Genomic DNA, 27186 nt, shown 5'->3' with positions numbered 1-27186 from the left:
TTGAGAAGGGCCCTAAGATGCAAAAGTAGAACAAATTCGCGTAAAGAGCGCATAAAATTGGCACTTTTTAATCTAAAATTGCCAAATAAAGTGACCTATGAGTGTCAAAATGCCACACGCCAGTCAGGCGTGTACTTTTAAAAAGTTACACGCCCGACAGCAAAAGTACACGCCATCGTCTTCGAGCATTTTGAGTTGATCACCACATTATCAGTATTTTGTGGAAATGACTGGAGTGATCGTGTTTGTCCTGCACAAGATGTGATGTTTTGTAATGGTCTACCCAGAAATCCAGTAGAAGTAGAAATTGACGTGCAGGCGTGTGTAAAAGTCCAGTCCTGCTGGCAGCGCACTGTATTATGAATCGCAATGACAGGTTTGGACAGATACAAATGTACAAATCATCTATAAAAAATAATCACAAGTGAGCAATGTCAGTTTTACCTCCAATTTATCAATCAGAGTACTAATTACACTTTAATACAAATATAAAAACAATACATACAAAAACCAGTCCCATAAACCCCATTTCACATACGCTACCTAAATATCAGTGCGTACATTGCAACAACAACATTAGCACCAAGTAATAATGTTCCAAATAGTAGCGTTAAGTCATTAATGAGTTTTCTTTCTGCTGGATTGGGGAAGATTTTTACAACATAGTGCTCCATGAAGCCCATAAGTACCCACTGTCCATCCAGGGCGTAACATGGGACCGCATTCAGAATGGCCAGAGCTCCTGACAAGGAAATGAGATATCTGAAGTGATGGTGGGTTAAGGATTAAGTAACCATGGTAACATGTTGACGTTCACTCCTTATTTTAACAAATACAAATTTAAAGAAGATTAGTGTTATTTGTCAATAATTTATTGATTTAGATAATGAGAATCAATTTTTTTTACTGCTTTGACCAACAATACCTTGTCTACCCGTAATCTTCAACACAAGGGTGTAGATTTACAAAACAGTCACCCATTCATGCAATACCATTTGAAACTCACACTCCCTGTGTAGGAGATTAAGGTCATGTCTTCTATACAGGGGGTTTGGATTTCAACTGGAATAGCCCAAAATGACTCCTCATCCATCCATTGATGTCGCAAGTAGAATGTTGATTTTATGGGACAAATAGAATTCAAATTCCTTATTATTTCCTTTATTTTTCGGGGCACATTTTTTTATTATATTTAAATGTGGGTTTCCGACAACTGCCGTGTTTCGATGGATCACGTATGTACATGTAACCAAACCATGAATCCAACAATTTACCAACAAAGTACTTTCCATGCTTACAAATCCGGGTTTTGAGATATATTTTATCAAAATATCAAGAGCTGTATCAAAAACCACTGAGCCAATACTAGGCTTGTTTGTACTCATTTTAATGTATTTTCATGCTGATTCCAAATATGGTCATGAAAATAGAAAAAATCTGATATTTTTGAATTTAAAAAAAATTGAAACTTGTCGTCTGCCGCCTACACCCGCATGGAAATGTGGGTTTCCGACAACTACGCCGTGTTTCGATGGGTCACGTATGTACATGTAACCAAACCATGAATCCAACAATTTACCAACAAAGTACTTTCCATGCTTACAAATCCGGGTTTTGAGATATTTTATCAAAATATCAAGAGCTGTATCAAAAACCACTGAGCCAATACTAGGCTTGTTTGTACTCATTTTAATGTATTTTCATGCTGATTCCAAATATGGTCATAAAAATAGAAAAAATCTGACATTTTTGAATTTTAAAAAAATTGAAACTTGTCGTCTGCCGCCTACACCCGCATGGAGAGTGTTAACTCTCTCCATGCTGGTGTCGACTGCAGACGACAAGTTAAAAAAGTCCAAAATTTGAAAAAAAAATTGGAATTGTACATTTGCATGACCATATTTGGAATCAACATGAAAAATGCATTAAAATGAGTACAAACAAACCTAGTATTGGTTTAGTGGTTCTTAAGGTAGCTCTTGAAATGTTGAGAAAATATCGCAAAATTTGGACTTTTTATGTTGAAGCCTATGGCTAGCACGCAGAGCATTAACTATAAAAGGATACTTGCAGAATGTTGCAATCACATCTGGTAACCATATAGGAAGAAACGTATACTTAGGCACATAGCCAGATATGCTCACTGCAATAAAAAACAAAAACAATTGTATACATAGGAATTCATGAAGATAATTATGTTAATTATTGGGCATGTGTATTTAATATCCATTTATCAAATGTGCAGTTTTGAAGCCGTCCTTTGGGCTTTAAACTATGCATTAATTGAAAAAGGCAACACATGAATTTGTAATTTTAACAGTTTACATTTAAAAGAGCATTTCATGATCCACAGCATCATCCCCCCACATCGTCATCATCCCTATATCTTCGTGTTAAAAATTGCCGTGATAGTACATCGACTCCTCTCGTTTTTCAACAGCTACACGTCGCGATTTTGTTCGAGATAGACCGAGCGACTCAGGCTAAGCATACCATGACTATCATATGAGATACAACAGAGTTTCTATATTCTACACATTATTACGATTTGTGCATGCTCCACCCCATATGGTGTTTCTATTACAAGAAAATCGATTTGTTTTCATGTAAAACCAGGGTTTTGTTTCCAGTACACTCACTCGAAAAGCAATACACTAATTAGCGGGCTTTGCAGCTTGCTGTGGATATCTTTTACTGCATTTTAAAAGTAAAAAATTTGAAATCCAAAATAAAAATTGTGATATATTTAATTTTGAGAATTACATTATTATACTTTATAGGTATAAAGGAACACGTTTAGCCCATTCAGTAAGTTCCAGGTGCATGTCCTGTAACACAATGCATATGTAAACTTTCTTTATCTGTGTCAATAATAGAATATTGATTTCAACGGAGTATTGAGCTGTATGGAAAAAGCATTTATAATACAGGGTGTTGACACTGTGCCCCCCCCCCCACTTTTCTCTAAAAATTCTTGCAGATTAATTAGTTTTACAGCAAAAATATTGTGCAATTTGAAGTACGTTCTGGTATACCAGAACAAAATTGCAATACATTGTCTATGGACCCAGTGTAATACACATAATCATGCATAACTCGTAAATGCAAAATTGGAATAAACTGAAATTTTGGGAATAAGCTTTCTTCATGGATATCTACTGAAAAATGTCATTGAAAGAGGATGATACGATCAAAATACTCCTGTAAGTATAGGTTTAAAGAATATTCTGATGGAAAAAACTTTTAATTATCCTTCCAATTATCTTCAGATAACCTACTTACCAGAATAACCAAATAGATATGGATCTCCTACATACAGCATAGGTGGTCCTGTGTTGTGTAATATTCTTATTAGTCGACTAGAGTTGTCAAGAGATGGATGTAAACAAGCTACTTACCAGAATAACCAAATAGATATGGATCTCCTACATACAGCATAGGTGGTCCTGTGTTATGTAATACTCTTATTAGTCGACTAGAGTTGTCAAGTGACGGATGTAAACAAGCTGTCTTTCTTGCTTGATGACAATCACTAGCTTTGTGACATCTGGCTAGCTCTGTGATGGGTCGTGCTTCAAGACAGGCATATTCCTTGAAGAAGAAAGGAAAAATAACAGTTGATTTTGCAAAATAATGTTTGAAACATGCAGCTTTTTAGTGTGAGGGAACAAAGCCACATTGCCTTATTTTTAGTAATTTTAACAACACTTTACTCTTTGCCATCTTTCATGAACGAAAACGCTCGGTACCCATCCATTTCCAGTCAATTATGGACAAGATTGTCTCATCAAAATGCAACATAAGGTTTACGTTACACCATATCTGTAGCTGTTTAGGTCATAAAGGAAAAAAAACTTACGCAATTTCAAGATGACTCCATGCTGCATTTCGAAGGAGCAGACCTTTAAATAAACGTCAAAAGTGATGGGTACCAATTTTGATACAGCCTACATTCTCACCCCACTGCCAATTGCAATTTATGCATCAATGTGGCAAATGCCTGCATGGTTCGTAGCAACATTGTTTTTCGAAGCAATTAAATGAATTAACCTGACTAATTATCAATACAGATATACCCCAGGGGGCTTCTCACCTTCGGTTTTGGTGGAGTAGGATGTCCGGTTGGAACCAAATTTGTCAAAAAACTAAATTCTCATTTTGAAAAACCACCCTTTGTTAAACCAATTTTCATGAAATTGAGAGCCATCAATAAACCAAAATCGCTGAAAATGCACCCAGAGTCTGAATTAAATAGCTGAAAATGCACCCGAATCCGCTGCATATCCCCGTATCCTCATCTTCACTAAGAAATCCCTGATGATGTACTCACTCTTTGTGGTTTGTCCATTTCTGTACCCATTTCATATCTAAAGCACAACTCAGACACACTATCAATACATACTCACTCTTTGTGGTTTGTCCATTTCTGTACCCATTTCATATCTAAAGCACAACTCAGACACACTATCATTACATACTCACTCTTTGTGGTTTGTCCATTTCTGTACCCATTTCATATCTAAAGCACAACTCAGACACACTATCAATACATACTCACTCTTTGTGGTTTGTCCATTTCTGTACCCATTTCATATCTAAAGCACAACTCAGACACACTATCAATACATACTCACTCTTTGTGGTTTGTCCATTTCTGTACCCATTTCATATCTAAAGCACAACTCAGACACACTATCATTACGACAGCATTCTACTTGACCACCTGCTCCTTTATACACTGTGAAAAATCACAAAAGAGAGAAAAATGGTAAACTAGTGAAAACAATTCCAAAACAGTGCTCAAAATTAATAAGGTAGTACTGGTAACTTTATAAACTACCTGATTATGAGTCAAAGACATTAACAACCCACCTTTGTTTCTTTATGAGTTATACATGTATAGGACATTTATCTAATCAGATGAACCGCGATCAGGCGCACAAAGATATGCAATCAGTCATTAATATTCATAAATATAATAAAGGAAGGTTTTTTATTTCAAACTCTAATGGAGACCCGCAGGTCAAATTGCTAGAATTGTACATTAAACTAAAGCCAAGAATTTTCTGCTTTACAAATGCTAAATTCCGCTTTTCTCCGCTTTGTAATTTTAGCACATTTCTGACATAATAAAATTTCACAAGAATCTTGTGACGATCATTGCGATTTGCAAAGTTGGGATGGGTAATTGGGTATCATGGCTGCAATGGGGCGTTGTCACGGTAAATCTATGACGGATTGTACTTTATGTTGATGAATTTTGAAGTCCCATTTCATTTAGTATTTTTTTTATTTCTTTTCAATTGTATTTTTTCCTTTTTCCAGGTCATTTTGCTTATTTTTTTATTTTTTCTCAGAAATGCGTTTTCCGCTTTATCTCCGAATTCCGCGATTTTCACGGAATTTCCGCAACGCGGAAAATTTTTGGCTTTACATTAAACACACCTAAACAGACACAATGCAATTTGCAGGCAGCAGCTTAATCAGCGTCAATATTGCAACATTGAAACAAACAACTATACAAACATCTAATCCAACCCAACCACATCCCCCAGAAGGCAATGAGGATAAAGTGCCTTGCCCAAGGACACAACACGTTGGCACGAGCGGGGCTCGAACTCACAACCTATGGATTATGAGTCGGGCGCCTTATCCACTTGGCCACACATGCTCCCATAATATGCCAATAACATGATACTAAACTATACAGCACAAGAGGTAATCATACTCTATCACTCTACAAAGATCATCAGTTATTACCTAATGTATTTTTGGCAAAATATGCAAGTATGCTCATTAATATCCATAAATATGCAAATAACTAAAACCAAAAATATACAACACATGAGATTACTCTATCACCTAACCATGAAGAAGCTGATCGGCTACTGTGTGTAAGCTGCAGATTGGATTACTGGTAATGCTTCCACCTGGACAGCCAGCCTGCTTTTATACAAATATTAACTGTCTATGAGTGTGATGGTTTTCCATCTTTCACCGAGGGATTATATTTCGACCATTACACAAATTGAAGACAGTTAATATTTGTTTTATATCACTCATACATAAATTCTGTTGCTCAAAAATACTATTTAAGATAGGGAATACATTTTTCATCAACATAACACCACGTTTTGCCGTGACATACTTAACATTTTGGTGTCCACCCCATAACTAAATCTGCGAGTCTAAGAGTCAGCGCACGGCTTGGCGCAGATGCCTTACGGCGCAGCACTATGATTGTAAAAACTATCACACAGAGTCTCATGGTAAAAATGATAAATGGCTATCAACCAATGAACTGTCTAGAATTTATATATGAGTGATATAAAGATGGATGACCAACCATCTGCGCAATAATTAAGCCTATTGTGGGAGTCACAAATAATAAGTGCACTTTCAGATTCCTTATATTGACAGCATTTTCATTGGGCTATTCCAGTTGAAATACACACACCCGTGTATCCCCCATTCAGGCAACCCCATTTGAAATTCACACTCCCTTTGTCAGCAATTAATGTCACATCTTCTATAGGGGGTGTATGGATCAGATAATAATCTCACACACAGGGAGTGCAGATTTCAAATGAATTCACCCACTCAGATAACCCCATCTGAAATTCACACTCCCTGTGTGGGTGATTAAGGTCATGTCTTCCACAAGAGGTGTATGGATCAGAGCAACTTTCTTACATGCTACATTTGTATTCAACTGCTGTACTTTTCCCACAGTCATGCAATGTCCATAAGGAGGATAGAACACCACGGCACCAAGACACCTCCGCCAGTCTTCTGGTACAGTCACAGGGCAGCCATTAATACTGGTCACATGATATCCAACAGCCAATCCTCTTCTACCTGATACAGGTGAATTCTGGGAAAGAAGTGAAAAAGTATCTCTTCCATCAGAGTATGGTATGTTATGTAACATGAAATGTACTCCTGTTTAATAAATGCTCATTTTTATAAGCAAGAAAATGTTAAAATGGTATTAAAATGATGTTATACAATAATGCATAATTCTTTTCTATTTATTGCTTTGTTTTCCATTCATGACCTCTTTGTGTGACATTCTTTGTGCCTCCCAATCAAAGTATATGTTATCATACTAGAGTCATGCACTGAAAGCATTCAGCAAGCAGGTTATTGATGTCTAACAATGATAATTGTGCAATTTTATTACTTAAATTTATAATTTGACCTGCCATCTTGCATGGTGTCATTGTAATCTTTAAAATCAAATAATATTGATTAAAATTTATCAAATTTAAATGTAGACATTTTTACAGTGCCTTGCAGCCTTTCATGTGCCTTTTGCATTTATTGCACTGTTGTTAGAATAATTATGTCAGCTGCCAACCGATGCCCAAGGCATCCTCGTACCTTTGGGCAGCTCTCAATGGGCAATATTCATAACAGCTTCCTATTTCACTCCTGGGTAGAGAAAAGCAAGTGAGGTAAAGTGCATTCCCTAAGTGCCCAACACGATGGCACCACTGGGGCTCAAACTCGGCAGAGCCCATACTGCTGCGCCACCGTGCCCCAGTAGGTGGATGATGACATGACATATATCTACCTTGACAACATTTGTAATAACCACTCCCGCACCTGTCACATACACTGGACTCAACAGATAGGGGGAGTTAATAACACAGCTATGGCAAATAGACCCCCAGCCCCCTACTCCCCCCCCTCCCCTGGTTCCGGAGCCACTGCTGGATCAGGCGGTGATGGAAGCGATATCGCCAATTTTGAGGTCGCCATTGGATTAACACATAATCATGAAATCTTCACAAACAATTCTAAATTTGTTATGTGGTGTCAAAACAAAATTATCTTACTCTAAAACCGTCGGGGTTCTGCAAAGTACCCCACTGCAAGTATGTTAATTTTCCATTTGTACTTGCTAACCGTGTATTTTGAATGGGGCTGTCAGCCCTGTATCTTCGCCAGCCTCGTACGTCACGTGTTGTGCTTCCTGTGCCGCCTGTGCTGGATGATGACAAAATACTTACCTTGACAACATTTGTTATAACCACTCCAGCTCCCGTCACATACACTGGACTCAACAAATACGGGAGTGTTAATAACACAGCTATGGCAAATAACACCAATACAAAATTGTGCCATATTCCTGCACAGTATATCCGGAGTTGTCTAGCTGCTGATACGGCCTTGAGGTGATCCGTGTGAAGATCTACAAATGCACCTGGGTACACCACCATTAGGAAGATTCCAAAACCGTTAACTCGAACCTGCTCCCTGAAAGGACAGCATACAGAAGAGAGATTAAAATTGGACTTCACAGTAAAATAACAGACACCCCCCCAGTGTGGAGTTTGTGTGATTTTCCTACCATGGGGTTTCATCCATCCACATTTTACACACACAAATCTGCATAATAGACTTACTGTGGAGGTCTTAGTATCACAAAATGGGAGGTGCTATATCCTCCCTCCTTCCATGGCTCAGAGATACTGTTTTTGAAGCTATCTCCAAAGTCTCTGTGGAGCTACACGGTTGCGATCAGGCTCCACAGTTTGTAATGTGGACATGTAGCACACACCTCCACAGTTTGAAAAACTCATCCTCTAAACACAATTATGGTGTGTTTTGCAGGAAGGGGATGACATAATGACAAATAGCTGGTAACTAAACAGTTTGTGTCTATATCCTTTGGCATTGTTGTATTATAGAGGGTCAACATTATGTAAATCTTTTTATCTGGTTGCTACATGTACTAGCACTTGGCAAAATACTATGTGGTAATCCACAGGTTATATAGGGACACTAATTAGTGACAAGGTATACGGCACTCTGCAGAAATCACAAAGTACAAAACATGCTCATGCACTCTATACATACCTGACGGCTGCTATAGCATGTCCTAATTCATGCCATATTCCACTCACAAGGAGAACTGGGAAGAAATAGCCAAGCTCACTCACAGGAAGGTTCACTCCAGGCATCTGTGGACAGTAAAAGGAATAGGCAGGATTTAAAGGTTGGTTAATTGGCCCCTTTTATCTAACGGGGGAATAGTGGCCAACCAGGCGTCTCACACTGAATGTGTGAGAGTTGACAGCCCTGTTGCAGATCTGGTACGGTACCCAAGTTTTTATATTTCAGAGAGAGTTGCGTTGAAGACCCGAAAGAGCTGCCTGGGGCGACCCTGGACAAGCTTAGCTACCCAATGAAATTCAAAGACCTGGACGGAGAAGCATGACCCCGAGATCGATCGTATATGGTCATTTTCACGGTAAAGGGTGTAACTTTTGATTTTTAACATTTTAATCCGTAGTGTTCTAATAAAGCCACAGAATTCCATGATTTTTGGCCACATAAGTCATCTAGTTAGCTGCTACCTTGGGTAGCATAATCAGCTTTGGGAGTTACTGCGTTCAGTTTTAGCAGGCGTAAATGTACTTAATATTGCCATTTTGAAAAAATATAAAAACAGTAACATTTTTGTAAAACCCTGTGTTTTCTTCAGTTAGTTCATGGATAATTTTTCTTATCCTGAAAGTACAGTCATATGTTCAGTAAACACTGCCACGTTAGATTTAATTGTGAACAGCCCTGTATTTTTGAGAACCGGACTTCGATATTTGTCGCTTCGAGGCTTCATTTTCCGTTAACAATTGTTAACAAACTTTGTGGGTGTAGCTTTGGTTCATAATTCTTGGTTATTTCTTCACTTCTTCTTGATTCATAACAGTTGTTATCTTAACTTGAAATGGGTAACAAAATTAGTCGATTTGCAAGCTTTTAAAATTTTTATAAAATCTTGACTTCAAAGAGCCGTGTTTCCGTTAACTTTTTTGAAGCCTCCGAAACAAACTGTTCAGCAAGCTTGTGCAAATATAAATAAAAGAGCTCATCCAATCTATTTATCAAAATGTAGCAAAGTAGAACCTCAAGTCACATGTTTTTAAATCGTGGAGATATATATCACCGTTTGAAAATGGGACCCAATACAAACTTTCCGTTAACAATTGAAGCCTCCGAAACAAATGAAGCCTCCGAAACAACAATAAGATTAATTATCATCTATGCATATCTAAATTGGTGTGTTTCATACTGATATCTGCATTGTAATTATTACTTGACATGTGCAGAATGTCATAAATTTAAAAAAAATTTGACATTATGGTTAATGTTTGAAAAATATAATAATAACCAAAAAAGCCTATTTCGGAGGCTTCACATGCAAAAAACACCATACTTATCAAATGGGTGAAAAATTAACATGTGATAAATCTACAATATCTGCCGCATAGAATCAATGATTCATACACAAGAAAAAATAACAGCTTAGATGATCCAAACACTGTTGTTTTCAAAAAAACTACTTCTGCAATGTTTAACAATTGTTAACATGAAGCCTCCGAAAAAAAAAAAAAATGACTTGCTGTGATAATTTAATTTTTGTCACAACTGAAATTCAATACTTTGAAGCAAAGCATGAAAATTGGTAATTGTGATATTTTTTACCTATTTTTTTATGTCAACTTGTACTAGTGGTTAGCCAAATATTTTACTTTTATGATCACCTGTGTTGTTAACTGAAGCCTCCGAAACACAAATCGCTTGAATTGCCAATTCTAAAAATAACTCCAATTTCTGTGAAACTTGGCTGGGAGGTTCCTTTCATCAAGTAGTATTTGTACATGAAGTTAGACATTCAAATTATTTTAGGAACCCAATTAAAACTTAAAAATATGTTTAAGGTTTGGAAATTTCCATTGTAAATGACACTTGATGTTAAAAATTTTCAAAACTGCAATTACAAACATAGCAAAACATGGTATAAAATTTAACTTATATCTGTTGACTTACTTTGGAATGGGATTTCACATGTATTCCAGCTTTCATGTCATAATTTTCTGAGGTTATGTAAAATACATTTTTTCTTAGATTTTAACCAAAATGTTATGGAAATGTCAAATTTTTTATTAGAAATCAAAAGGTTTAAGCCTTGAAACATAATTTTACTGGAATTTAAGTTGCTTCTAAGCATGATTTCAGTAAACAGAAACATATTTAAGTGGTTTGAAATTTTGACCCAAAAAAATCAAAAGTTACACCCTTTACTGTGAAAATGACCATATTCAAATAGCAATTTGCGGTGGCCACCAATTAGTTTGGTCACCAATTACATTTAAATCGTAACTGGACTAGAAGTTATTACCAATTATAACAAATTAACAATAGCATCAAGTACCGGTAATTTACAAGATCGATTCTCACGGCGGGCGGTAATGACGCTCATCTCAATTATCTGGTTTATGAATGTGACCTTTTCATTCTTCAGTGATTCCAGGGGACGATGATGTAAAGAACATGGCCCGATTATCTATTCATCTAGCTGGATCGGTCTAATTTGCAATTGTCCCTAATATGCAATAAAAAGTTTAAATTTATGCAACATACAAACTTACCACAGGAGTCAATACTGCAGGCTCTCCTTCTTCCTGAGACACACTTTTGACAAGTGTCAAAGTGAGTAACACAACGCCAACAAACATGAGCAACACACCAAACCACGCCCCTAGTGTGAACCAAGCTGTTAGGATCCGTGGCTTACACTGTCCTAGCCTTATGAAGCAGCGATTGAGACACGTTGTGTACCAGCGAAGCTGTGCCACAGACACCTGTAGGCCATTCTGGACTTGAAACTCGGCGTACCGCTGACCGATGTATCTGTTGGACTATAAATGTTCATTTATTTTAATAGCATACATACTAAATTTACGTTTACGTTGAATATAAAATATAAAAATGGGCAAATATCACTCTTCTGGTTTCTTTTACTTTTTTTTCCAGATTGTTGATTGTGTCGATGTCACTTCCAAAGAAAATCCTACATGTACATCTCAGAAAATGTTGACAGATGATAGGCATGATAGTAGAAAGAAACTTAAAAGCAATTAATTATGTTTCCTTTTGAAATCTGACTTCTGTATTTTCTTTTCCACAAAGTAATGCGATTTGGTTCCCCAATTGGGCAACTTTTGATTGTCTCCGCAACTTTTGACAATTTCCTAGGGCCGTAGCAAATGGGGCGGCCGGGCATGTCATGCCGCCCAACTTTTTGAGAAATTTGTTGTTTTTCTTTTACGCCCATGAAAGTAAATTCTGAGTTTATCGTCACTTTTTTTATCCAGGTTGGTGAGGTGACAATTAACCTAAAATGTGTGTTGATTTAAAGCCAAACTCATTCATGTGATTTATAAACATGTTTTTTATATGGGTAGAGGAAAGCATGTGAGTATGATTTGATAACAAAAGTCCTTGCAGCTAACTCAAAAATATTATGACTATAAAAGTTAGAAAAGAGCCTGGTTTTGCTTCCAAGTTATGAATTTATATTTTACAAATGTTTCCAATTGCTAAAACTGGTGAAAAGACTGATACTTTGAAAATAATGAATTCTTTTGGCATTTTTGAACATTTGACACAAGTATTTTTGGCTTCCAAAAAGTGATGCAGACGGGGGACGGTAAACTCGGAATCGCCTTTCACATGCCTTATATCTCAATTTGGGCATACATTGTATTTGTAATTGGCCGCCCCACATTTGTGATAGCCGCCCCACATTTTTCAAACTTGCTAGGGCCCTTTCCTGCCCCATAGAAACAAGCAGTTATGAAAAAAATGAGTGACTATTCAACATTGGTTCCAGCGACTTATGCTAATTTCCTGTCCCAAAGACACTGATGGTTTCAAAAAACTAAAAAATTGGGCGACTTGTTGATTATTTGAACTGCAAATCGGGCTTAACTTTTTCGGCAACTCTGAATGTTTTTATTTTTCCTACCTTTAAGAATGCATCAATGAGATACAACGATGACCAAAATCCCAACACAAGTGCAATCCATGTTGTGCGCAACATCTTAGAAATGGTCCGTCCAACTGTAGTCAGTCAGCCAGCGAGAATCAGGATAGCAAGTTCAACAGCATTTGCATCAAATGCACAATAAACACAAGCATGACATTGACAAGTTATTAATGTATTTTTGTGTTGATGACCGGGGTGTTTCTGTAGTTTAGTCAGTGACTGGCAACAGTCATAGTGTCATGGATCAAATGTGCAGTAGTATCAAGTATTTATGCATTAATCATCAGCATTGTCATTGAATATTTTCAAAGTACACGAGTAACTTCATACATCATACATGTGCAGCAAGTGAATAAGCTTAAAAATAATTATAAGCTTACCACTATTCAACAGAATACATGCTTTGTTTTTTGCTTCTCTTGGTCAAAAACGATCCCATGAGACCCATACTCAACACACAATCTATAAGAAGTATTTACTAAATGGAAGAATGCATAAAACTGTCTCAAAAGATCACATTTCCGTTTTGATAAAATGAAAACAAACTCCTCCGTATTGAAACACATGCGAACCTGCTGGGCCGAACAACACATGCTGTAAACAAGTGTAAGCTGTAACTAAACAAAATCAAGTGCCATATAATATTGGAAGTTTTCACAAAAATGGCTTTGATATATGGTTGTTTTTGTAATTATGATATTATAGTTTTATTTTTCGAAATTAATGGCCACTTTAGTAAATCGAAATTTTGAAATTCGAGTTTTTAAGTTTAATATGAAATATGCGGAGTAATATTCGAGATTGCAAATCGTCTGGCTAATGAACTTAAGGGCACATACCACTATAAATGATAATACGGGCGAAGAACGATTATCGCATGAGCGACCCCCCCCCCCACACACACACACACACACACCGATGCAATCGATTGGGTGCTTTTAAAATGGTTAAAATATGATTCAATCTGCCGCCCGCAAGCAAAAATAATGACTTTATAAAAAGAGAAAAACATTAAAATTAAAGATGTTTTAACCTATGAGAGATCTTGACACCACAGAATATATATATAGCAACGCAAATTAAGTTGCCCTTTAGACACTTAAACCACTGTTTACTTCCGAATTTCCAATTCGGTATTTTTGAACACCCCATGTCTATCAAAAGACCTTCAATTAAGGTCTGGGCTAAGCGGGTGATGTTGAGAATTAGTAGAAACAAACCCCTTCGAAATCCCCATTTAGGCCGTGTAAAATTAATATTTTGGTTCTCGTCCCTCCTCCTCAATTTCTGGGATTTGTCAGATTTTTTTTTTATTTTTATTTTTTTCAATTATTATAGACTTTTGAATGATTTATAAAATTTTCATACATATAAATAAGTTTATTAAAGAACAAGCATCACTTCCAAGTCTTTTTGTGGTACTCTAGGGGTTTATCCCCCAAAAAAACAAATAAAAAAAAAAAAAAAAGGGCCTCATCGTTTCCTCGAGCACTGTTGGAGAAGACCGAAAACTACTGACAATGCTAATTTTACATTGAAAAAAAAAAAAAAAAACACCTCCTCCCTCATCAATTCAAGAAAATCCTCTGGACGAGAACCAAAACATTAATTTTATACGGCCTTATCCTAAAAGATCTCATTTTCTTCTTCTTCGACCTGCTAACACCCCCCCCCCCCCCTCCCCACCCACCACATAATCATTGAACCGCACTTTATGCTCAGTTCCAAAGACCCCATTTTTGCCCCAAGGACTCCATAGGTATTTTGCCGTGTTTTCCCCCATGGTCTCATTTTTCCTCCCATGAACCCATATTTTTGTCGTGTTTTCACAACCAAAGAATCCCTGAATTTACCATATTTTTCTTGTTCCTCAGCTGTATTAAAATGTTTGCGGCCAAGACCCTTGTGGAAATTTCTGTTACATCTGTCCAAAATAGACCAAATTCTTTAAAAAGTCGGGTCCCCAAAAGAACCGAGCACTCCCATTATATTGACATACGTAATGTGCCCATGAAAAGACCCCGGTAATTTTGGCAAATCCTACCTACACCCAATGACCCCATTTTTTTTTCAATAGCCTACACTGAATGATCCCCTTTCTTGAACAATTAGTCCTCAAAATTGGAATTTCAGCGTGCTTTAGCGGACATTTTGAGCAAAATAATGAGTTTTGTCTATTTGTACTGAATCTATTTTTGATTGTCAATGATGTGAAATTTTGGGCGCTCCCATACAAAATCACCCCATTTTTGTTTGACATTGCCAACACCGAATGACCCCCTTTTTTAAAATGTCTACACCGATAGATCCCTAGTTAATTCAATTTTCCCCCCCCCCCCCCCCGGTCAAACTTTTAAGCCTCCTCCCCTTTGCATCAGGCCCTAAAACGGCGGATTTTACATGATTTCAGTAAAAGTGAAAAAATAAATAATAATAAAGCGCAAAATCTTGGCCGTGCCGTTAAACAGGGTTTTTTTTTTCGTGGCCTAAACTCACGCTTTTGCTCGAGGCTACACTGGCTCGAGGCGTAATAACTTATAGGACGGGGTATGAACGTTTGGACAGTATCTATTGTGGGATATTAGAGCACATCAGACATTTCGAATTGCATTCTGAATACGAAGAATATCCTTCTGATATCAAATAATTTTTTGAAATTCACAATGTAATACACATTTTATGGCAAATGATTAAAAATTGATATTTTTGATATTTAACAGTAGGCCTACTCGAAGTAAACTTTATAAATCTGATGATTTATACTTAAAGTGTATTTAGGTGGGATGAAAAACCGGTAACCTTTCGTATTGAAGATATGGATTTTTTTCCCAAAAAACACACACACAAAAATAGGTCTTTTTGGGAAAAAAATCCATATCTTCAATATGAAAGCTCAAAATTTTCAATTGATCGTCGGCTTTTCCTCCAAGCTACATACCGGTAAACTTTAAGAATATTCGAGGACTGTTAGACCTATATATCAAAAATGTGAAAAATATCAATTTTTTATAATTTGTCATAAAATTTGTATTATATCGTGAATTTCAAAAAATGAAAATTATTTGATATCAGAAAGACATTATTCGTATTCAGAATGCAATTCGATATGTCCGATGTGCTGTCATGTCCCACAAAAAATACTGTCGAAACGCTCATTCCAGATCCCCCAAAAGCTAGAGACTTTTTTTTTAAACACCATGGAATTTATATCCAAACATTTAACGTCGTACGTTACACTCCTTTATGGCAGGTAGTACCAGGGGGATGACACTCTTATTCACATTTTCATTTTACAACGCAAACCTATATCGAATCCCGGTGGTTTGCGAATAATGAAATGTCCGCATCCCAGATCAATTAAACCCTGGTATGAATTATTTATTAGCTTTCGCCACGATCCGTTTTGCAATAACATAAAAGCACTTCAAATAACAACCCGTTGAGTTCAATGAACTACGCCCTGAAACCGATAGTGCCCCGTAAAGAAGCTCTAGCTCCCATTGACCTCTATACAGGTCAGTGAGCTCTCCATACACAAATGAACAAGTACAATAGGACAAGGCCAGCACCTATGACCTGCTTAGTGACATGTTATTTTGAAGTCTTCTAAAGCTTAATATCTTGAAGATTAGTATTCGTTTGTACATATGGACTGCGCATTTATGATGCAAAATATTAGTTCTCTTATAAAATTACAAAATATTGGTATTATGACACACGGTATAGGTGATATAAAACGACTAATAAAATCATGTCATCATGGCGTCATGTCAAAGGTTCATTATATCCCGTATGTTTGTCTAAATTAATTAATATTTTCAGAACAACTTCTACACCCATTTAATATGTACTCAGGTGGAACCCGACTTTTTTTAATTTTCACTTCTTTTTATGTAACAAATTCAGGTTTTTCCATTGCGCGCGTTGCCGGGCAATACAAATTTAATGCTAACATTGAATAAACGCGGAATTAAGAATATGCGTTTCTAGTATGTACAGCGTCTGACTCTACCTGAGGACCTAGCCTGAGTCCCATGGGCTCCAAGAATGGCTCTCCATACACAAATGAACAAATACAATGAAGGGTCGCCATTGCTCTCCATACACAAATGAACAAATACAATGGAGAGTCCGACTGCCATGCAAATGAGCCAAGTGTCCTCTCAAGGTATGCTCTGTGGTAGTACTTACCGGTACTGCATAAAATTTTCTGATTTTTTGGAGTTCTTCCTACGTAGGAATCCTACGTGAATCATAGGAAGAGCAATAATACACAAACACAAGCAGACCACTAATGGGGTTAACGGATCAGGTGGATCGAGTGGGTTAGGGTGGTCTTTCTCGGGCGTATGCAAAAAGATAGGGGACCTTCGATCAGGCGGATGTGAGTTCATAAGAGCAATGTCGGGGATTATTATATAGGTCACAATCGATGGGGAGAGATGAGGTCCGACCAGGTCCGACCGAGTCTCCTACACAGGTTACGCTCCCTGTGGAGGGGCGGAACCAAACTGTCTGATGTGGAGACTAAGCCAGTTTGCATCTTTGACCATGCGCAGATCTGGCTGGTCAGGAAGATATTTAATATCCCGAATTTATAATATGTGACTCCTCGCCACAACTGAGCCCGGATGTCGCCAATCATCATTTTTGAGATATTCAACCAAAATATTCTGCTTGAAATTAGCTTTAAAATGATGTATATCATGTCTATAGTACTTGACATTTAAGTAGTGAAAAATCAATAAAACAGTCAATAAATCCTTTCTTTCCTATTGTTTATTGTTAAGTTCGATGGAGCATATCTCAATAGTGGCACTGGCGACATCCGGGCTCAGTTGTGGCGAGGAGTCACATATGCCTACCAGTTCCATCTATAACCAATTTGCTAGAGAATATTTGTTACCATGTTTAATAAATTCGTATTAATCGTATAATAAAATGTGGCCAAATGTATATATTTGTGTACATAGTGTGTGGATCCACTCTTCTACGGACTTGGCTACTAAGCATGTCGGGAAGGATATGGCGGTATGCTGACCTGGGTCAATATGTTCTGGGCAGATGAGGTCCGACCAATTGCCTACGACCTTGTGTGCGATCATGTGTGACAGGCAATTCCCGATAATAATAGAAGTTCCCTGCTTCGATACAAGATCTTCAAAGATGAGGTCTCGTACTCGAAGATTTTATAAGGATTTGGGACATGTAACAGAAATTACCACGACAAGGGAACAAGAAAATGTGGCGAATTTAGGGGTTCTTTGGAGGAAAAGGAGGATCTTTGGGGGAAACACGACGAAAAATATGGGGTTAGGGGGCAAACAACAAGGGGAACTGAGCATATCTGGTACAAGTATTATGTGTAGGCCTAACCCCAAGGAGGGTCAAAACTTTTAACCCCCTTCTTTTAGCATCAGCCCCCCCCCCCATAACAAGTGTTTGTGAACGGTTCCCAATTATTTCTCATAGTAGGGCCTACTATCATCGGCGGCGTATATTAATACACCCATTTGTGTGTGCTCTGCTTGTGTTCGTTTATACTGCTCTTCCTATGATTCACGTAGGATACCTACGTAGGAAGAACTTCAAAAAAAGAGTAATTTTTTACATGTACGATCGTTTTCAGTGCGTGTAATGTTTATGTCTAAATATTTGGATGTAAATTCCATGGTGTTTTTTTTGTTTTTTTTGTCGCTAAAATAAAGTTATATTGGCGGATTTATGCGGGGATATATTGTTTGTTCGTGATTCAAACATCTTTTGGGGGGGTAGGAGGCTGGCATTTTCTTCGGAAGGGGATCCTAAATAGACGGGGGTAGGGGGTCATAGAATTTTAAACCAAAAATAGGGGGTTAGGCCCTTCGCATTTGATTATTAGTTTCCTGTTTACCGCCCGCGTCCAAAATTGAAAATCTCAAAATAATTAATTATTTTATTTTTATTTCTAATTTTCTTCTTTAAAATAACTTTCAACTACTTCTACTTGCCATTTTCTGACTTTAATAATATCAACAATAATGATGAATGAACAAAGAGTACAACTCCACCTTCACTTATTTATAAAATCACATATTGTTGTGAAATAATTAAATGCCCGCTCTAGTCAAAACAAGTCAATAGTTGCTTGTAATAGTTCAAACCAGATAAAGAAAATAAAAGATAATTAATAATTAAAAGTCACCTCGCCCCTTTTTCAAAATCTTCAACAGGAAACTAATAATCAAGTGCGAAGGGCCTTATAACTTGTTAACACCCAAAATATGGGCGTATATTGACTTAAATTGCTGGTGACTGAAAATGTTCGGCGCATTCTTCAACTTCACAATCAAAATGTGCGTATACATGTAATCTATTTTTATATTGGCCTATTTTATGCGCTCTGTTATTCTTTACACTTACCATGCTTATGATAAAAATTTAAACACGAGGCCCCGCGCACTTTCTCCGCGATGAATAATTTGTCTTGAGTCTGTGTAGGTGGAAGGGAGGGGTCATAAAAATTTTCAAATCAAGATGTGGGGGGGTGTTGTAAAAACATTTTGCCCGCGATAGGGAGGCCATTAAAAAATTGACTCCAGTCACCGACATAGGGGCCTATTTGGGATGGCATTTGACATTAAAAGTAGGCCCTAGGCCTACTGTTTAAGATACGTGCCATAGTCGATTTTTGATGAACGCATTTAACGGGTACGACGTCACCTTGTCTCTGTCAAAGACTACTCAAATTCAGAGATAACCTTGTCACTGATTAATTTGATAACCGTCACCCCAGAAGAACTGCTCCTCGAGCAAAAGTGGGTTTAGGCCACGAAAAAAAAAAACTGTTTAACGGGTGTATGACCTAGTCTCTGTCGACTAGCGATCCTTGCCGAGGGGGGACTGGCTAGTTCACCACGTAGGCCTAAACTTGTATGGCTCAAAATTCGGACCGCTCGTTTGTGAATGAGGACATCGTATAAGTTCCTTGTACTAGGGGACTGGCGAAGCCGCGACAGCTCGCTATCGGGTTAGGCCTATATCCGATGAGAAATTGTTTTTAGGTACCGCACCGCAACGCAGCCCCGCGCCCCGCACCGCTTTAGTCCGCGCATACACCCCAGTCAAGGTCATCGTAGAGCTATTTTTGACACCATGCACCACATTATGTATTAAGAGGGAGAGGTAGGAAAAACTAAAAGGTTTTAAAAAATCCCACAAAAAACACACCACAATGATGCATACACTTCAAAGTTGAGCTGCATTTACCATGTATATTTAAAGGCTAAAGCAATTTCATTTGAGATCAAGGAAAAGTCATTATCATAATTTATTAAAGTAAATAATTTCATTTTACTCATGGTATGGTGTGTTTTTCCTATATAAATGGTCTATTGTGATGCAATGATGAAAAGCTGCTCTGTTACAATCTTGAACTTCAGCAGCGATAGAAACACCAACATGAAATTAGGAAAAGGTGTTGATATCATGAAGCGTTTTATTTTCCCGAGGGGGGGGGGGAAGGATGATGGTAAAGGAATGTTTGGGCCACCCTATACTTTTTTGCGCTTTTGAGGCCAAAATTTACCTTATAAATCATCAAATTTTTGTAACATTTTGATATTTTAGCGGGAGTTTTAACTTCCAGAAAGAAAAAGAAATGTTAAAAAGGCCTATTCGCTTCTTGCACGGTTCCGCCATTATGCACTATGTGCGGGAGAGCCTCGAACTGGCAGCATACATGAAAGGAAGAATTATGTAACCTTACACAGAACGTTATGACTAGTTCAATTCCCATTCATGTATGCTGCCAGTTCGAGGCTCTCCCCACACATAGTGCATAATGGCGGAACTTTGCAAGTAGCGAATACTCGTGGGCCCCGAGGCTCTTTTTTAGTATTGAATTAAACGATGATTTTGTTTTAATACATGTTTCAAATATCCTTGTGACATGTGTTTTGAACACCAAATAATGAAGTTTCTACTCCATTTTGTTTTCAAGAAATAGCTAATTTAAATGTGCAGTTTTTAGGTAAAATAATAACAATAATCTGCTTATATAAAACCATGTTCACCCCCATTACTCTACTTTTGTTGGTGCATGATAGCTCTTCCTATGATTCACGTAGGATACCTACGCAGGAAGAACTCCAAAAAAAACTTACTCGAGAATTATTTCAATGAAGGCGTGTAACGTGCCTCTTTAAATGTTTGGATATAGATTCCATGGTGTTTTTTGTGTCGGTACGTTAAAGTTGTATTAAGAAGGCATATAGGGAAAACATGCAAACCCTACCCGGACCACCCGTGGTTTTTGTGCTATCGGAAGGGAAAGAAGGAACGAAAAAGGAGAGAAGATGAAGAAGATAATCACTTGGCACCCCCGGGATTCGAACCCGGACCCCTCGCATGCCACGCAGAAGATCCCCAGCATGTAGCTACACAGGTGACGTTGGCCCGGCCAACGATTCCCTGGGTATATATGACTTGGTCTGATTGCGTCATCAAGTCCCGTGGAATCCATGCACGCAGAGCGGTTTAATAGTGAGCTTTAGTGAGTCCTAGTTGGGTTAGGGTTACTCCTTCAAGAATGACTCTCGGCTGACAGAAGTTTAAAAACTATTAGGGCCTATATCGAGAAACTCCCCGAAAGCAGTTAGGTTTATCTGTCTGGTTAGGGTGAACTTTATGAGCCAACTTTCGGACTAGCGTTAGCACGGCTTTTGCACTCCCTTTTGATAAACAACTCATAGTCATACCATTTCCATGCATAAAACACAACACAGTGACCGCTCGCTCTGCCTAGTCCTTCAAGAATGACTCTCGGCTTGAGAAGTTTAAAACTATATATCGAGGCAAAGGCCTTCGGCCTCGTTGCTCGGCTCCGCCGGGCCCCCCCAACAAACATAGCCGAGGTCATTCTTGAAGGACTAGCTCTGCCCACTGGCAGAGAAAAAGACTTTGCGCTCATGCATAAACAATCCCCGGGGTGGGCACTCAACATTTAACTTAGAAGTTACGGGTATACATGTGCCTACCGGCGCGGCGTTGCGAAGTAGGGGCCTATCGGGTACGTACAAAACGTTATTTTTTTTAAAAAGGGGGGTCATTGGGTACAAACAAAATGAAAAAGGGGGTCATTGGGTATAACATTTTTTTAAAGGGGTCATTGGGTATTAGGCCTACATTACAAAAAAGGGGTCATCGGGTAGAACATTTTGCAAAATTCTATTTTTTATTTCAAATTTTCCAAATTTCCAATACAAATTTGCTATTAAAGAGAATTTGAAAGTTTCTGTATTATTTTGTGGCATTTTGATGATGCAGTTCAACTTCTAGAAAAAAGGAGGTCATTGGGTAGTCGCGACCAAAAGAAAGGAGGGTCATTGGGTAGCAGCACCTAAAAAAGGGGGGTCATCGGGTATGATTTTTTAAAAAGGGAGTCATCGGGTATTCGCTGTCGTAGTGCACGTTAGTAACGTACCATTGGTTACTGCTCCAAGCCTGGGCCCATACACCTGTTTCGAATTTTGATATGCCATAGGCTTTCCGTCGTTTTATCTTTTCAGTTTCTGTTTCCGTATCCGTAATAGTTTTTGTAAGTCATTGTTATTCTGAAGTGGTAGTCTCCCAGGTGTGACCAATCTTTTATTCTAGCCTTTTGTTAGTTACTGAAAATTTGAAGCTCGTGAATTTCAGTTTTCGTTTTGGTAAGTTATATTGATTTTTACATAAAACCTTGAGATGTGCGGTTGGGTGCTAATCTAGACAAAAGAAGAGTCTAAATTTTACGGTCCTAAATTCGCGGTAAATTGTACGGCTTCAATTGACTTGTGTTTGGTGTATATGGACTTACGCCTAGACGTAAGTGGCTCGTAAAAATTGTCTTGCATTGAAATATATACTAACCATGTTGCCAAGTTATAAGCAAAAGTCTTTCATATTGGCGATGAAACGAGCGTCTAAAATAGTCAAGGCGCGTACAAGTGGTGATTTGGTAATCATGTTTTATATTGAAATGCAATACAAAAGAATTGCATTGGAGCAAAGATAATGTATTCTATTCATTCGTACCAATGGCAAGCTAATCTGATAATTGGTTGGGCCTATATGCAAGACTCGGGTTTATTTTAAATGTTTATTTATGAAGAACTTATTTTCAGTCATGGATCATACTGATAAATTTCGCAAGGGAGGGGGAGTGAGGGAGATACTTGAGACTGAAGGGGGGGACGAGAGGAGAGGGATAGACGGAAAGACTAGAAAGAGAAAGCTCCAGAGGAGAGAGTAGTGACCGGGAGGGAGTGGGGAGCCTGATCATGGGGGGGGCAGGAGGAAGCAAAATAGGGAGATAAACATTGATACGAGGGAAGTGCGACACTGTGGCCCTGCACAAGTGCATTGGGGCGCGACAGGCTCATAAGCGGACCTTTGTGATTTAAGGGCTTATTTTCAACGTTTTTACAAAAAAACAACTTGTCTCTCCCGCTTTTATTGACATAGGCATCTGCTTCTATTGAAATAAGCTGATTGGTACTTCAAAGTTAACAATGAAGTCAGATTACAGTAAACTTACTGAATCACTTGCGTTTTCGTATCTGAACAATAGACTTACAGAAACCGAAAAGATAAAAAGACCCTTGGTATTGTGATCATTTCGATCAGTGGTTCGTAACAAAGAAAGCGTGATCCAGTTGACTTAGCAACGGCCATATTATATAACGTGCACTACGACAGCGAATACCCCGGCCCGGAAAATCCTCCGTGACCGCTCTGCTCATCATATAGACGAATATCGAATCCAACGAGCCTAGTCATGGGCAGGATTTGGTCGGCCATTATTGGGTCCCCGCAGCACCAAACTGGTGTTGTGACTGCCCAACTGGGTGGATTAAAGCCGCTTAAAATTCGATGTTAGATTTCTTTTGTGTCATCAGTCTTTTGTCTACGTGTAACACGGATAGAATGCAGTTTAAAATACCCTCCAAGGCCGCATCATTTCACATTTTAGGTGCAGAGATGGAGCCGACGGGGACCCAGCTATAGCTGCCATTGAGGTGTAGGAATGCGAGAAATTGGATTCGTCTATAGAAAAGGGCATTTTCATGGGTGGCGTTGTTCTCAGGTGCAGTTGAAGACAGGCCTGGTTGGTTGAAGATTTATAGCTGTTGGATCAGAACAGGATAGGGCTAGGTGGCGTTTCCATGGTCAGGGATTAGAGGGATGATAATGGTCTAAATAACACTAGCGAACCTTTTTGAAAAAATTTGACCTTTCGTATTGAAGAACATATTTTTTTCACAAAAAGACATCATCGGGTCGAAAAAGGGGTCATTGGCGGGATTGGGTAGAACATTTTTGAAAAAAAATGGAGCCAAATTCGATTTCTTATTCCAAATTTGTCAAATTTCCAATACAAAATGCTAAAATAAGAGAATTTGAAAGTTTCCGCAATATTTTGTGGCATTTTGATGATGCAGTTCTAGAAAAAGGGGGTCGTTGGGTAGCCGCGACCAAAAAAAAGGAGGGTCAATCATTGGGTATAACAGCACCTAAAAAATGAGGGTAATCGGGTATGATGTTTAAAAAAGGGAGTGATCTGGCATTTTTCATGGGTGGCGTGGTTCTCAGGTGCAGTTGAAGACAGGCCTGGTTGATTGAAGATTTATAGCTGTTGGATCAGAACAGGATAGGGCTAGGTGGCGTTTCCATGGTCAGCGCATGGAAGTAATGTCTATAATAGACATTACTTCCATAATAATTACTTCCATGCATGGTCAGAGAGATTAGAGCATAGACCATTTGATTAGAGGGATGATAAATTAAAATGGTCTACAATAAATAGGACAAGCGAACCTTTTTTTAAAATTTTAACCTTTCGTATTGAAGAATACATTTTGTTCACAAGAAGAAAAGTAGGCTGTATAAAACAATAATGACATCGACGATTGCATTGGTGCTTGTGTTTTACTACTTTATCACAATTATATTTTACAGAAAAAGTCACATGTACAATTATTATATCCAAGCGACAAGCGTATGTATTAAACAATTTGTATTTAGCGTTTAAATAAAAAAAATTGATATAAAAGCATCTCGCATTTTGTTTTTTACAAGAAACAAACATATCATTTTTAAATGAAAAGGCCGAATGCTGAAATGAAAACAAAAGCAAAACAAAAACTAAAAAAGTATTGTGTATAGGAAAAGTAAATAGAAGTTTTGGCGTAAATATTTACTGGTACGTTAACATCAAACATGAATATTAAAGTCTTTTATAAAATTTCTCAAAACCTATATACTCTATACTATAGTAATTTACACATATTACCATTATCATAGGTGCTGTTGCTGAGTAACCATATTTACAATTTTATTTTTTCAGGCGATTTTCAACCAAAAAGCCAAGAAAGACCCTTGATTTTGACTTTTCGCAGCTCCAAAAGACCCCATTTTACTTGTTCACAGCCTGGTTCGCAGCTCCGAAAGACCCCCTTTTACCGGTACGCCGTCAGCTCCCAAAGACCCACCACCTCAAAATTCCGGGGGAGCATACCCACCAAATATTTTTGATGTGCCCCCCCCCCCGGGTAATGTCTATAATAGACATTACTTCCATAATAATTACTTCCATGCATGGTCAGAGAGATTAGAGCATAGACCATTTGATTAGAGGGATGATAAATTAAAATGGTCTACAATAAATAGGACAAGCGAACCTTTTTTTAAAATGTTGACCTTTCGTATTGAAGAATACATTTTGTTCACAAGAAGAAAAGTAGGCTGTATAAAACAATAATGACATCGACGATTGCATTGGTGCTTGTGTTTTACTACTTTATCACAATTATATTTTACAGAAAAAGTCACATGTACAATTATTATATCCAAGCGACAAGCGTATGTATTAAACAATTTGTATTTAGCGTTTAAATAAAAAAAAATTGATATAAAAGCATCTCGCATTTTGTTTTTTACAAGAAACAAACATATCATTTTTAAATGAAAAGGCCGAATGCTGAAATGAAAACAAAAGCAAAACAAAAACTAAAAAGTATTGTGTATAGGATAAGTAAATAGAAGTTTTGGCGTAAATATTTACTGGTACGTTAACATCAAACATGAATATTAAAGTCTTTTATAAAAATTTCTCAAAACCTATATACTCTATACTATAGTAATTTACACATATTACCATTATCATAGGTGCTGTTGCTGAGTAACCATATTTACAATTTTTTGTTTTACAAAATTTAAATTTGAGAGAAAACGTGGCTTCAGAGGCATTTGGCACTTACTTTGAGGATGCTGAATTCGAATATTTTGTCTGTCAAGATGAATTTGAACCTAAAACCAAGTATAACATACTCCCACTATATATCGTTTACCATATATGTGACGTGTCATATCAAAAGGAGACACTTTTGGGCAGGTTATCAATTTTGAGGTTTTTACATACCTTAAAAATAGAGATATTTTGCTCTACAACGCCGTTTTCCCCAATGAAATCGGACATTCCGAAGCGAAGATATTGAGTTCGTAAGTTATTTTTGCTGCTTGGTTGCTAAGCAGCAAAAATCATCTGCTGTACACAGATCGTCACTGCAACAATAGCATCGATAAAGGAAAATGTGAGTTTCCGAAACGTCAAGTAAGTGGAAATTTTTGGACTAGTTGTATGAAATTACAAATACCAGTTTACCATGAACAGTCCTGATGAACATCTTCAAGAATTTTCGTAAGTTATGGTATTATAAAATTGGAAATTGAGATATCGGCCTTTAAAAATATTATTGACAATGTTGAGAGTAGGAATTACCTTGAAACATGTCTCAAAAAATACAAGATGCCAGTTATATTCCTGTATGAAACTATCAGACAATATTTTTAACATTAATAACATCACAAATTCGCAACAAAGTCAAATTGTGAAAAAATCACCTCAGGCAGATTTTTGGCTATTTCTCCATTTACGATCCTGCCCAAAAGTGTCTCCTTTTGACATGACACGTCACATATGTCCACCTATACCACCTATTTACTTACAATATTATGTACATATCAGGAATCCGATAATTTGCACTGGGTGCAAAATATTGTTATTAGCATTTGAACACTTTTCTAAACACATTCTGAGCTTTTTTGTAAAATTAATGTGTTTATGTTTAGATTATTGATGGATGCTGTTTTTGCCATCTAACATTGATGTTTATGAATTTAATAATTATGTTATGTTTAAAAGTGAAGGCAAGAATGTGTTCAATTGCTAAACACTGTTTTTACAGAACTCCACCATCTATATTAACTCCCTGGACACTACTGGTCATCTAACAGCATTTCTGATTGGTTGATAACTTGAAGTGCTC

At 37.5% G+C, this 27186-nt stretch overlaps 1 protein-coding gene across 1 annotated transcript; it reads right to left on the bottom strand.

Annotated features, from left to right (window-relative positions):
* Positions 1 to 434: 434 nt before the first annotated feature.
* LOC140140763 (membrane-bound transcription factor site-2 protease-like) lies at positions 435 to 13163 on the bottom strand. The gene is made up of 9 exons (XM_072162506.1): positions 12821 to 13163; positions 11442 to 11711; positions 8866 to 8969; positions 8016 to 8262; positions 6694 to 6874; positions 4635 to 4738; positions 3399 to 3591; positions 2068 to 2143; positions 435 to 762 (listed from the first exon to the last, which is right to left on the bottom strand). The coding sequence occupies exons 1-9, from the start codon at positions 12893 to 12895 to the stop codon at positions 540 to 542; spliced, it is 1473 nt and encodes a 490-aa protein (XP_072018607.1). The 5' UTR covers positions 12896 to 13163; the 3' UTR covers positions 435 to 539.
* Between the last annotated feature and the right edge of the window lie 14023 nt (positions 13164 to 27186).

Source organism: Amphiura filiformis, chromosome 19, assembly GCF_039555335.1.
Source record: "Amphiura filiformis chromosome 19, Afil_fr2py, whole genome shotgun sequence".
In the NCBI taxonomy this organism is placed as follows: Eukaryota; Metazoa; Echinodermata; class Ophiuroidea; order Amphilepidida; family Amphiuridae; genus Amphiura; species Amphiura filiformis.
This window is presented reverse-complemented; position numbering and strand designations above follow the sequence as displayed.

What these genes read in the sequence shown, in the direction of transcription:
- LOC140140763 (XM_072162506.1), bottom strand. Translation starts at nt 12,895, where the DNA reads ATGTTGCGCACAACATGGATTGCACTTGTGTTGGGATTTTGGTCATCG. An exon ending in TCATTGATGCATTCTTAAAG is followed by an intron (nt 11,712 to 12,820) that starts GTAGGAAAAATA and finishes GAACATTTATAG; the next exon opens with TCCAACAGATACATCGGTCA. An exon ending in CATGCTATAGCAGCCGTCAG is followed by an intron (nt 8,263 to 8,865) that starts GTATGTATAGAG and finishes CTGTCCTTTCAG; the next exon opens with GGAGCAGGTTCGAGTTAACG.